This window comes from Myxocyprinus asiaticus, chromosome 33 (assembly GCF_019703515.2).
Source record: "Myxocyprinus asiaticus isolate MX2 ecotype Aquarium Trade chromosome 33, UBuf_Myxa_2, whole genome shotgun sequence".
Lineage (NCBI taxonomy): Eukaryota > Metazoa > Chordata > Actinopteri > Cypriniformes > Catostomidae > Myxocyprinus > Myxocyprinus asiaticus.
In genome coordinates, this window is record NC_059376.1 from 44,233,715 (window position 1) to 44,248,053 (window position 14,339).

A 14,339-nucleotide genomic window follows, 5' to 3' on the forward strand; every position below is an offset into this window, starting at 1 on the left:
AAACTTTACACAACCAGCAGAGAAGAAACATGCCGGGAAAAATGCTGCTTTCACTTTCTCTGCAGCAAAACTGCATCTTGTTAATAAATGCAATTTACTCTCCGTTCTTGTCAGAAAGCATTCTCTCTTTCTTAGCGGTGTATAGTAAACAGACACGCAGATCACACATTCAGCATGACTTTTGGAAATAAAGGCATCATCGGAGGTTATGCAGGTACATATGAACGGAGGTTTACATGGAGACAAGAAACACTGCATCATCACGATCCTGGTAAAGAAAGAAGCAGATTTTATTGCCATCTCTTCAATACAACACACATCAAGTGAATGATTTACTGACTCTTTTACTATAAACGCTGACGTTAGAAAAATGATCCGACATTAGGCCATCATTCTGCTGTACATCCTGTGGTTGTGTGATAACAATATACAGTACCTCCTTAATATTTTAATATATAGAAATATTTTTCTGAAAGCAATGTCACTTGAGATGATGCTGTATTGTGAATATATTCTGCTGTGTGACTGCTGTAAATATCACATTATAATGACCTCAAGTGCATTGTTGTTCAGATGGCAGTTTGAGATGAACAGACACTGGACAGATCAGCGTAAAATCATCTTTAATGAAACATCATCAGTCATTCTGCTGTTTGAATGAACTACAGCTCAAATTCTTCATTAACACATTTATAACAGTGAAACACATGCAGCTTTGAGTTCGGATGAGATACAAATCCAGAATAAACACTTCATAAAAAACAGAAAGGACTTTTTTAATTAAAGACTGATGTCACAGAAAGTGCAGAACACACACTGATGGCTGTCAATCAAAGGCTGCTGTCAGAGAGGCATCATGGGGTCAAGAGACGAGTGGAGAATCAGGTGAGAGAGTCCAACTGAGTCTGAATCAATTCAATCTGAGAGACACAAAACGATTCACAGTCTGAACATATATACACAATACACACACAATACACAAACACACACACAATACACACTACACACTACACAAACACACACACTACACACACTACACACTACACAAACACAATACACAAACACACACACTACACACACTACACACTACACAAACACAATACACAAACACACACACTACACACAATACACACACAATACACAAACACACACACAATACACAATACACAAACACACACTACACAAACACACACATTACACACACTACACAAACACAATACACAAACACACACACTACACACACTACACACAATACACAAACACAATACACAAACACACACACTACACACACTACACACAATACACAAACACACTACACAAACACACACACAATACATAAACACAATACACAAACACACACAATACACAAACACAATACACAAACACACACACAGTACACACACAATACACAAACACACACACAGTACACACACACACACAGTACACATAAACACACACTACACAAACACTCACAATACACAAACACACACACTACACAAACACACACACACACTACACACAATACACACACATACACAAACACACACACAATACACAATACACAAACACACACTACACAAACACACACATTACACAAACACACACACACTACACACACAATACACAATACACACCAACACACACACACAATACACACACAATACACAAACACACACACAATACACAATACACAAACACACACTACACAAACACACACATTACACAAACACACACACACTACACACACAATACACAATACACACCAACACACACACACACTACACACAATACACACACAATACACAAACACACACACAATACACAATACACAAACACACACTACACAAACACACACATTACACAAACACACACACACTACACACACAATACACAAACACACACACAATACACAATACACAAACACACACTACACAAACACACAATACACAAACACACACTACACAAACACACACAATACACAATACACACACGCTACACAAACACAAACAATACACAATACACACACAATACACAAATACACAAACACACACACAATACACACACACAATACAATACACACACAATACACACAAACAATACACAAATACACACACACACACAATACACACAATACACAAACACAATACACAAACACACACACTACACACACAATACACAAATACACACACAATACATAATACACACACACAAACACACAATTCACAAACACACACTCCCACACACTACACACACAAACACACTCCCACACAATACACACACAATACATAATACACAAACACACTATACACAAACACACTATACACACACACACACAATATATAATACACAAACACACTATACACACACACACACAATTCACACACAATACACAATACACAAACACACACACAATACACAAACACACAATACATACACTTCCACACACTACACACACTACACAAACACACACTCCCACACACTACACACACACTTCCACACACTACACAAACACACACTCCCACACACTACACAAACACACACTCCTCAAAAACACACACCTGATTGTAGAAGTGCAGCAGCTCCTGATGGTTAAACTCCACACACACACTGTTGAGCTGAAACAGAAACATTGAGAGGAAGTTCAGATCTGTGAATAAAAGCTGCTCATGAATTATTAACACACATCTGTCCAGGAAAAATCACTTCCCCTCACACACTATAAAAGCATATATGTGACCTGTGTCTGAAAATTGTATGCTTATATCAATAAAATATCAAGAAAAACACAGGAGGAATTTCACATTTAAAATGAACTACTGTACAGCAATAATAACAGAACGATCCTGCATTCAACTGAACTCAACAAATCTTCTGTTTAAATCAGCCGTTTAATTCATACGATAAGAATTACATCCTACAACAGTCCAGTGTATAATGTGTTCATAAACTGTTTATAAAGGAATCATCATCATAACAGAAACTCACATGCTTCCTTTGCGTGCAATCTGAATTATCGTAAATACGAATCTCCTACTCAGAAGTTACACATGAGCATCCTCTCAAGTCATTATTCCGACTGGGAAAATTTTGATACCTGAGTTTCCGAGTTGGGAGAAGACGTAAACATTTAACATTGCGGATGAGTGCAGTTTCATTATTGAATGATTTATTTTTCTAAACACAGCTACTATATTATCGATTACTGTTCCGGTCATATACATTAACTCAGTTTTTCACAATTCCTGACATTTAATGGTAGAAAACATTCCCTGTCTTAGGTCAGTTAGGATCACTACTTTATTTTAAGAATGTGAAATGTCAGAATAATAGTAGAGAGAATGATTTATTTCAGCTTTTATTTCTTTCATCACATTCCCAGTGGGTCAGAAGTTTACATACACTTTGTTAGTATTTGGTAGCATTGCCTTTAAATTGTTTAACTTGGGTCAAGTGTTTTGGGTATTCTTCCACAAGCTTCTCACAATAAGTTGCTGGAATTTTGTCCCATTCCTCCAGACAGAACTGGTGTAACTGAGTCAGGTTTGTAGGCCTCCTTGCTCAAACACGCTTTTTCAGTTCTGCCCACAAATTTTCTATCAGATTGAGGTCAGGGCTTTGTGATGGCCACTCCAACACCTTGACTTTGTTGTCCTTAAGCCATTTTGCCACAACTTTGGAGGTATGCTTGGGGTCATTGTCCATTTGGAAGACCCAATTTGTGACCGAGCTTTAACTTCCTGTCTGATGTCTTGAGATGTTGCTTCAATATATCCACATAATTTTCCTTCCTCATGATGCCATCTATTTTGTGAAGTGCACCAGTCCCTCCTGCACCCCCACAACATGATGCTGCCACCCCCATGCTTCACGGTTGGGATGATGTTCTTCGGCTTGCAAGCCTCACCGTTTTCCCTCCAAACATAACGATGGTCATTATGGCCAAACAGTTCAATTTTTGTTTCATCAGACCAGAGGACATTTCTCCAAGAAGTAAGATCTTTGTCCCCATGTGCACTTGCAAACTGTAGTCTGGCTTTTTTATGGTTGAGCAGCCTTTGCTGAGCAGCCTTTCAGGTTATGATGTTATAGGACTCGTTTTGCTGTGGATATAGATACTTGTCTACCTGTTTCCTCCAGCATCTTCACAAGGTCCTTTGCTGTTGTTCTGGGATTGATTTGCACTTTTCACACCAAATTACATTCATCTCTAGGAGACAGAATGCGTCTCCTTCCTGAGCGGTATGATGGCTGTGTGGTCCCATGGTGTTTATACTTGTGTACTATTGTTTGTACAGATGAACGTGGTACCTTCAGGAGTTTAGAAATTGCTCCCAAGGATGAAGCAGACTTGTGGAGGTCCACAATTTAGTTTCTGAGGTCTTGGCTGATTTCTTTTGATTTTCCCATGATGTCAAGCAAAGAGGCACTGAGTTTGAAGGTAGGCCTTAAAATACATCCACAGGTACACCTCCAATTCAGTACACCTCCTATCAGAAGATAATTGGCTAATTGTCTAAAGGCTTGACATCATTTTCTGGAATTTTCCAAGCTGCTTAAAGGCACAGTTAACTTAGTGTATGTAAACTTCTGACCCACTGGAATTGTGATATAGTCAATTAAAAGTGAAACAGTCTGTCTGTAAACAATTGTTGGAAAAATGACTCGTGTCATGCACAAAGTAGATGTCCTAAACAACTTGACAAAACTCTAGTTTGCTAATATTAAATCTGTGGAGTGATTAAAAAATGAGTTTTAATGACTTCAACCTAAGTGTATGTAAACTTCTGACTTCAACTGTATGTTCATCTGTACGTCTGTATTTCTGTGACAGCTGAAGGGACAACAGCAATGAACGAGCAGGAAATATTGACACTACTGAGTTCAGCAGAAAAACTAAAATTTCTATGAAAAATGTTAAAGTAACTTGAAGTCATAAGTAGTAATATGATTACCATGAAATATCAATAAAGTAATCTGATTACAAATTTAAAGGACAAAATGGGTAATTTGTAGTGGATTCCTAATTTTAATAAGTTACCCGACACTGATAATAATAAGCATTACTGTAAACACATGTCACTCGTATTCATGTCCAGATGAAGTCTCTTTCTGACTGAGTCTCAGGGGTCGTTCTGTGTCAGGTCACATTAACAGTGTGAACATTAATTACACACAACAGTATCATCTATAATGAAGAGTTCAAGGGGATTCTATCTTTAGAATCAGCCGCAGGAGATGAACGACATACTGAACTAAATCACACAATATTCACGTGTGAGCTTGATGAAATATGGTCACAACAGACATTCTACATTGATTTAATGCTTTATTGTTCAAATGTCTGAAGAACATAAAATCTACATGATGATTCTTACAGTTTTAGACGCTCTGAGCTGCATTAACACTGTGTGTGTGTGTGAGTGTATGAGTGTGAGAGTGTTTGTGTGTGAGAGTGAGTGTGTGAGTGTGTGTGTGTGTTTGTGTGTGAGTGTGAGTGTGTGTGTGTGAGTGTGTGTGTTTGTGTGTGTGTGTGAGTGTATGAGTGTGAGAGTGTTTGTGTGTGAGAGTGAGTGTGTGAGTGTGTTTGTGTGTGAGTGTGAGTGTGTGTGTTTGTGTGTGTGTGTGTGAGTGTATGAGTGTGAGAGTGTGTGTGTGAGTGTGAGTGAGTGTGTGTGTGTGTGTGTGTTTGTTTGTGAGAGTGTGTTTGTGTGTGAGTGTGAGTGTGTTTGTTTGTGTGTGAGAGTGTGTGTGAGTGAGAGAGTGCGTGTGTGTGTGAGTGTATGAGTGTGAGTGTGTGTGTGTGTTTGTGTGTGAGAGTGTGAGTGTGTGTGAGTGAGAGAGTGTGTGTGTGTGTTTGTGTGTGAGAGTGTGAGTGTGTGTGAGTGAGAGAGTGTGAGTGTGTGTGTGTGTTTGTGTGTGAGAGTGTGAGTGTGTGTGAGTGAGAGAGTGCGTGTGTGTGTGTGTATGAGTGTGAGTGTGTGTGTGTGTTTGTGTGTGTGAGTGTGAGTGTGTGTGAGTGAGAGAGTGTGAGTGTGTGTGTGTGTGTATGTGTGTGAGAGTGTGAGTGTGTGTGAGTGAGAGAGTGCGTGTGTGTGTGTGTATGAGTGTGAGTGTGTGTGTGTGAGTGTATGAGTGTGAGTGTGTGTGTGTGTTTGTGTGTGAGAGTGTGTGTGTGTGTGTGTGTGTGTTTGTGTGTGAGTGTGAGTGAGTGTGTGTGTGTGTGTTTGTTTGTGAGAGTGTGTTTGTGTGAGTGTGAGTGTGTGTGTTTGTGTGTGAGAGTGTGTGTGAGTGAGAGAGTGCGTGTGTGTGTGAGTGTATGAGTGTGAGTGTGTGTGTTTGTGTGTGAGAGTGTGTGTGAGTGAGAGAGTGCGTGTGTGTGTGTGTGTGTGTGTGTGTTTGTGTGTGAGTGTGAGTGTGTGTGTGTGAGTGTGAGTGTGTGTGAGTGAGAGAGTGTGTGTGTGTGAGTGTATGAGTGTGAGTGTGTGTGTGTTTGTGTGTGAGAGTGTGAGTGTGTGTGTGTTTGTGTGTCAGTATACTGAAGGGTTGATGTGAGCGTTCAGTGTTGTGACAGATCTAGGCTTATGCTAAAATCACAGATCTGCCCGTGTGTCACTGCTGCAGGTTTCATCACTCTGTCCTGCATGTATTTTTATGATGTGTTTTGAAATGAATAATTAATGAGTGATGCAGATTCAGAAACACAGAAAAGCTCTTCACACAATCAAACACTGATGCATCTAAAACACCATTCTAGAGTTTATTAGGATCTCACCATCAGAAACTCCAGTAAAACTCTCAAAAGAACTGAATACTTGATTTCTAAAAACTAAAATAAAGCACTTGTTTAAGTCCCTCTACATCAGACACATCCATTAAATGTAAATCTCTTTATAAAGCACTAGCGTTGCTGTGTCATGAACTCTCGATCCAGTCGATAAACCCTGAAGAACCGTCAATGAATTATTTTTAGATCCTCTGAAAGCTCTTATGCAGGAATTCTGAAACATATGGTGAGCGTCGCTGACAGATGCGGCAAAAGATTAAGATGGAATATATCAGTAAACAGCGCGATGGGACTCATTCAACACCGGCACATTGTTCAGCGTGTGCTGCTGCGTTTCATAACGTGATTAAACACATTTATATTGACAGGAAACCAGCTGATCGGACCTCATCAAACGGTCAAAGCAGAGAATCTAGAATAAACACACTAACTAAAAACTCACAAAAAGTCCATGTGTTTTTCATTTGGAAACAGTAGCAGGTTAATGATGTGAAGAACAATGGAAATGGCATGGGTCATTAACATGGTTATCATTCAGTACCATAGCACTAAATTCTGGTACAACACTGTACCGTGGTACTAACAGTAAATGTTTGAACAATAATGATGTGAATAAGAGAGCTGTTCAGTCGTGATGTCAATTTATAATTGAACCCAAAAGTCTAATTTGCCGTGGATTCCCTCGGGATTTTCCTGTGTGTTTTTATAATGAGGTTTTCCAACTTATGAGTAAATAAAGTCTGTGGTATATATTAATTGACCATAATTGTGGATGTTTTGTTCTACAGCATAAATAACACACATTCATACCTTAAACGTGAATTCTGAAGCAGCCGTGTTAAAAAAATTATTATGAACCTAACAAGTTGCTAGATAAAACTACAAATACCACAAGCATGTGCGTGAACATGCATGATGAAACGGGAAACTGATGTAGTTCTTATTTAGCAACTTGTTAGCAACATCCGTTTTTTTAAAACACGACTGCTGCAAAATTCACGTTTGAGGTGTGACTCTTGTGTAATTTATGTTTGTAGAGACGAGGAGGGCGGGTCCGGGCTAGAATGATGCACGCCCGGTCTCCAATCAGCCTGATGGTGCACGGGAGGGATAAAGGCGGCCGGGGACGACAGTTCGGGAGAGACGGAATTACAGGCAGCTGTACTGTGTGTGTTTATGGTTATGTGTTTTTGGTTAAGTTGTTCATTAGATTATTATTTAAGTTGTCGAGCCGGTTCTCGCCTCCTCCTTTCCACTGAACCCCCTTACACTGGTGCCGAAACCTGGGAAGGAGGAGGGATGCCCGTCGCAGAATCCTCGACACTGCCGTCCACCCAGGGGAGCGCCGCAGCCATCCGACAGGGGATGGAGTTGCCTGACCACCCGGACGCGGGGAACGGCCGCCATCCGCGAGGCGAGTGGGGACTGGACTCCCCGACCGCCTGGAGCGAGGGAGCCACTGCCGGGGGCGGAGGAGTGCCCTGCCGTCCCCCGGGAACGCGGAGGGGTCGAGAGAAGACCACCGTCCGCTGGGGGAGGAGGGAAGCGACTCCCCGACCACCTGGAGTGGTAGGGCCGCTTCCAGGGGCGGAGGAGTATCCCCACGGGACGCAGGGAACACGGAGGGGCATTCTGTCCGCTGGGGGTCGGAGGTCTGACTCCGGTCCGCCCGGGGAGGAGCGGCTGCCGTCCGCATGAGAGGGTGGAGGAGTGATCGAGGACCACGCGACGGCGCATCAGAGAACCGGTGAGTTTCTTTTTTCTCTCTCTGTCACTCCGTGTTGGCCTTTCCCTCGCCTATTTTGTTGTTGTTGTTTTTCCCCTCCTGTCTCCTCCCAGGTCGAGGAAGGTGGGGATGACCCACCGGCTGTCGGGGCACAAGGCACGCCCCCCCGGAGAGGAAGGGGGGATGTACGTCATGCCGGGGGCTCCCCGGCCTGAGGCAATGCCGGGAGGAGTGTAGAGACGAGGAGGGCGGGGCCGGGCTAGAATGATGCACGCCCGGTCCCCAATCAGCCTGATGGGGCGCGGGAGGGATAAAGGCGGCCGGGGACGACAGTTCGAGAGAGACAGAATTACAGGCAGCTGTACTGTGTGTGTTTATGGTTGTGTGTTTTTGGTTAAGTTGTTCATTAAATTATTATTTAAGTTGTCAAGCCGGTTCTCGCCGCCTCCTTTCCACTGAACCCCCTTACAATGTTGTAGAACAAAACATGCATGTATCTTCAAGTAATGTTCCCCACAGACCTTATTTTACTCATTAATCCAAAAATGCCATTATTAAAACCCATTGGAAAATACAGAGGGAACACATGGAGAATGTTCTTCCGTGTTTTTGGACAACAACCTGAACAGCTCTATTGTGATCAGATTATTCCTCATATCAACCATCAGTGTAAGTCTCTGAGCATCTACCTCCCCAAACACTCTTCATTATGAATAAAGTCTGAGTCGAAGGGTGAAACGGTTGCCATGGTCACCAGCTCTCTGTCTCTGTATGGTGTAGTTCTGCAGTACATCAGTCACACCGCTGCTGCGACTTTCTTCAGAAATGACAAATCAGTAAATGACGGTCCTTACACACCAGAACAACATACTGCTCAAATGATTTGATTCTGCTTCTCTATGAATCGCTCTTAAATACAGTTTAATATTTGTGACAGAAATATGAAGATCTGCAGGAGCGAATCTTGTTTAAAGTCCTCCAGCAGGAAATATTTCAATAATCTCAGACACATATCTAAATTTAGCTCAGAACAATGAAACAATGAACAGAAAATGATGTTGCTACAGCTACAGACAAAACAATAAACACTGAACAAACAAAACAAACAGGGTGAAAGGTCAGCGGAGGAAGATGTGAATCCCATCATGCACTTCTGACGGCCGCTGATGATGCAGAACGACACAACTGTGGACTGTCAAATCCCCAAATAAATCACCAGTGAGATCAAGTTCGTTCTCATCAACAGGCCTGACTGAACGAGAAAACAGAAAACAGTGAATCTCACATTTCACGTCATGATTCATTTCACTAAAGAAAAACTCCTCAGAAGATTTCAGTGTGTCTATTTTTCTGAAGTGTTCAGTAGTGTGTCAAAACAGTTAAAGCTGAAGTGTGTCACTTCTGAAACACCAAACAGAACTGCAAAAATAAACAGTTTTCCAACAGCCTTCAGAACACGCCCCCCCCCCCCCTTGGTCAAACAAACAGATAGTCCCGCCTCCAACTCCCGGCATTGGTCGAGTCAGTTTTGTTGTGTCGGGCTGGATGGGTTGCTCAAAACAAACAGAGGAATTTTTATAGTGCCACAGAGACAGTGCTCACAGTTTTTGAGAGAATTAACCTACGACTGGTTTACTTACTGATTCTGCATTTTAAGCTGGGATAGGAGAATTTATTTGAACACTTCAGCTATAACATTGCATATTTCTTACATTCAGTGACTGCTGAGCCATTAATTAATATGGATGAAAAAAACTAGCAGTGAAAATCTATAAAGCTCCTGTTTAAGTGCTTGTTTTGAAGACAAATAGAACGAGTGAAACTTTTCTGAGTGATGTGGTTTGTGAGGTGATTTGTTTAGTAAAGATGTGGTGAGTCGGGACGGGTCGAGCTCACCACACTTCCTGTATTATAATAAACCACATCCTCTGCTGTGGTCAAATGACATCATCGAGACTGATCATGTGACTGTCAGACCACACCGTATTGTTCCTTTGAAGTTCTCATGTCCCCAAAAGCAGCATGAATGCATGTAGGTCAAAGGTCATGTTCACACACTCATCTCGCAGGGCTGCAGTACAGCGTGTGATCGTCCTAACAAAAGATTCCTCACAAACACCAGCGAGAAAACATCCTTCAAATCCAAACGGACTCTGACGAGCTGAAAAACACTTTGAATTCAACTTTTCTAGATTCTTGTGGGAAAATCCTGCTGAAATATTCATAAATAAGCTTCTTTAATATTCACAGACGCAGATGTCGAAATGCAAATATCAAAACAGGCCCAGATAGAAACCACTGGTGTTAAATTATATTTCTCAATGAAAATAAGCTTCAAGGGTTCATATAATGAGTAACACAGATGAACACTACTGTACGGTCACTTTCAGAACACTACATGTCCTTTGCAGTCCAACAAGAGCAGAAATGACTCGTTCTGAACTTCTGCAACATTCTGTCAACAGAAAGATGAATAAATTAACACATGAACATCCATGTTTACACATCAATGATGTCTACTGGTCGATGAGAAACTCGTCCCGTCCAGTCATAGTGAGGTAATAATGAGGAAGTAGAAAAGATACGATTCTTCTATTGATGAGATTAAAATGTGTTAAAGTGTGTGAAATCTTCTGCTGTGTGTGTGCGTGTGCATGTGTGTGTGTGGCAACTGCTGCTCTGCAGATCCTTCTGAAGAATCACAAAATTAAATAAATGTACCTGTACATTACATATTAATGTACATTAAATATTAAAAGACATATGACATGATTTAACCATGAAAGTTCAGCTGAGTGGATCTCAAACACAGATGTGTTGTGGTGAAGTTCTCTCATTAAAAGATTCTTTGAGTGTATGTGGTGACTGAATGTTCTCCTGTCTGTGTTTCACCACATCTCAGATCCACTCGGCCCGTCTCTATCAATCTGTTTTTCATTTGACTGGAAATGAGCTGTCTGCACATGCCCAGACTTAAGTGTTTTATCATGTTCATGTTCAAAACCAGCTTGACTTCAGTGTACTGAGAGAGAGAGAGTGAGAGAGAGACAGCTCACAGACAGACAGATAGCTCTTCTGATATTTCTGTCTAGAATGAGGTGACTCATATCCACAGATTCTTTAGTTTTCTTGGTGAGCTGAACTCATTTATAGAAGAACTAGATAAAGATCAGTTCATTATCTGCAGCTTAAACTCACATTTTCTGTCTAAATTCACTATATAGTTGTGTAGTTGACATGTGCAGTATGACAATCATAATGCATCTCAAAGTAATTTACACAGCAACTCAAATCTCATATTAATAGAGAGACTATATGGAATATTTGTAGTTTCAAAGTAATCACTTGTCACATCAAAGAATCATTTAAAATAAACTAGTGAAGCAAAAATATTATTAACCTTGTGCGACCCCCGCGTCCACATGTGTGGACGTTGTATTTTGGCTTCGCTATATGCAATGCATAATTGAAATTAATTTAAACTGACTGTATATTGTTCACAAGACTCTACACTGTCATGTACGGGTTAAACTTCTGGCGCACTGAGTCATGTGACACAACGGCATGACGTTGATATCCGTGAAGCACTTCTACGGGCGCAGTGCCAACAAAAGTGCCTCTGGTAAGAATCCTCGTTATGTTTTTTTACTGATACCTGTTTGGTTGTAAAGAGTCGAGTCTCTAGATTCGTTTGATATGCTGCTTTAAAAAATCCATTAATTTTTCGCGCGTCAGTGCGCTGATAAACATGATGTCCACATATGTGGAAATTAGGACTGCATTCCCTCAAAAGTTGAAAAAACAAACATGTTAGATATTTTGAATAATTTTCAACATTAACAAATCTGTGGGTCATTTTGCTTAATTTTAATATAAATTGTGTTATACTTTATTTTGTCATACTGACGAGGAGGAGGGCGTGGCCGGGCCGTTTATGTGTGTCTCTCCCACTCGCTCTTTCCCTCTCCCTCCCCTCGTCTCTCCCAGGGCCCCAGAGAGGCGGGGAAGACCTGCCGGCAGAAGGACGGCCGAAAGGGCAACACCTCCTCTCCAGGAAGGGAGGAGAGGGGAGTACGTCATGACGGAGGTTTCTGTGATTGCCTGAATCGGGCGGTGGAGGTGTGTGACGAGGAGGAGGGTGTGGCCGAGCCGTAACAATGGATGCTCAGCACTGAATCAGCCCAATCAGTAGGAGAGGGATAAAGAGGAGCCAGGGATGCCAGTTCGAGAAAGAGAGAGAGACACTTGGCCGCTCTTTGTGTTTGTGTGTTTAAGTTCATTTATGTAATTAAAGTTATGTTGAATGTTCTGCCAGTTCCTGCCGCCTCCTTGCCCATCTTTTAACCATTACAGCCATCACTGTACAATCCAGTTCTATTCATTAACATTAGTAAATACATTCCTTTATACAGTGCATCCGGAAAGTATTCACAGCGCTTCACTTTTTCCACATTATGTTATGTTACAGCCTTATTCCAAAATGGATTAAATTCATTATTTTCCTCAATTCTACAAACAATACCCCATAATGACAATGTGAAAGAAGTTTGTTTGAAATCTTTGCAAATTTATAAAATAAAAAAAAACTAAATAAATCACATGTACATAAGTATTCACAGCCTTTGCTCAATACTTTGTTGAAGCACCTTTGGCACCAATTACAGCCTCAAGTGTTTTTGAGTATGATGCTACAAGCTTGGCACACCTATTTTTGGGCAGTTTCTTCCATTCTTCTTTGCAGGACCTCTCAAGCTCCATCAGGTTGGATGGGGAGTGTCGGTGCACAGCCATTTTCAGATCTCTCCAGAGATGTTCAATCGGGTTCAAGTCTGGGCTCCGGCTGGGCCACTCAAGGACATTCACAGAGTTGTCCCGGAGCCACTCCTTTGTTATCTTGGCTGTGTGTTTAGGGTCGTTGTCCTGTTGGAAGATGAACCTTCGCCCCAGTCTGAGGTCCAGAGCACTCTGGAGCAGGTTTTCATCAAGGATGTCTCTGTACATTGCTGCATTCATCTTTCCCTCGATCCTGACTAGTCTCCCAGTTCCTGCCGCTGAAAAACATCCCCACAGCATGATGCTGCCACCACCATGCTTCACTGTAGGGATGGTATTGGCCAGGTGATGTGCGGTGCCTGGTTTCCTCCAGACATGACGCTTGCCATTCAGGCCAAAGAGTTCAATCTTTGTTTCTCATGGTCTGAGAGTCCTTCAGGTGCCTTTTGGCAAACTCCAGGCGGGCTGTCGTGTGCCTTTTACTGAGGAGTGGCTTCCGTCTGGCCACTCTACCATACAGGCCTGATTGGTGGAGTGCTGCAGAGATGGTTGTTCTTCTGGAAGGTTCTCCTCTCTCCACAGAGAAATGCTGGAGCTCTGTCAGAGTGACCATCGGGTTCTTGGTCACCTCCCTGACTAAGGCCCTTCTCCCCCGATCGCTCAGTTTGGCCGGGCGCCCAGCTCTAGGAAGAGTCCTGGTGGTTCCAAACTTCTTCCATTTATGGATGATGGAGGCCACTGTGCTCATTGGGACCTTCAATGCTGCAGAAATTTTTCTGTACCCTTCCCCATATCTGTGCCTCGATACAATCCTGTCTCGGAGGTCTACAGACAATTCCTTGAACTTCATGGCTTGGTTTGTGCTCTGACATGCACTGTTAACTGTGGGACCTTATATAGACAGGTGTGTGCCTTTCCAAATCATGTCCAATCAACTGAATTTACCACAGGTGGACTCCAATCAAGTTGTAGAAACATCTCAAGGATGATCAGTGGAAACAGGATGCACCTGAGCTCAATTTTGAGTGTCATGGCAAAGGCTGTGAATACTTATGT

General features: G+C 42.0%; 1 protein-coding gene across 1 annotated transcript in view; it reads right to left on the reverse strand.

The window, feature by feature from the left end:
- Positions 1-272: 272 nt before the first annotated feature.
- Positions 273-14,339, reverse strand: part of commd10 (COMM domain containing 10) — a 29,410-nt gene continuing 15,343 nt past the window's right edge. The window contains exons 6-7 of the mRNA XM_051668565.1: positions 2,559-2,615; positions 273-920 (exon numbers count right to left, since the gene is read on the reverse strand). Of these exons, the coding sequence (XP_051524525.1) occupies positions 882-920; positions 2,559-2,615 (96 nt within the window). The 3' untranslated portion in view covers positions 273-881. The remainder of the gene's footprint in view (positions 921-2,558; positions 2,616-14,339) is intronic.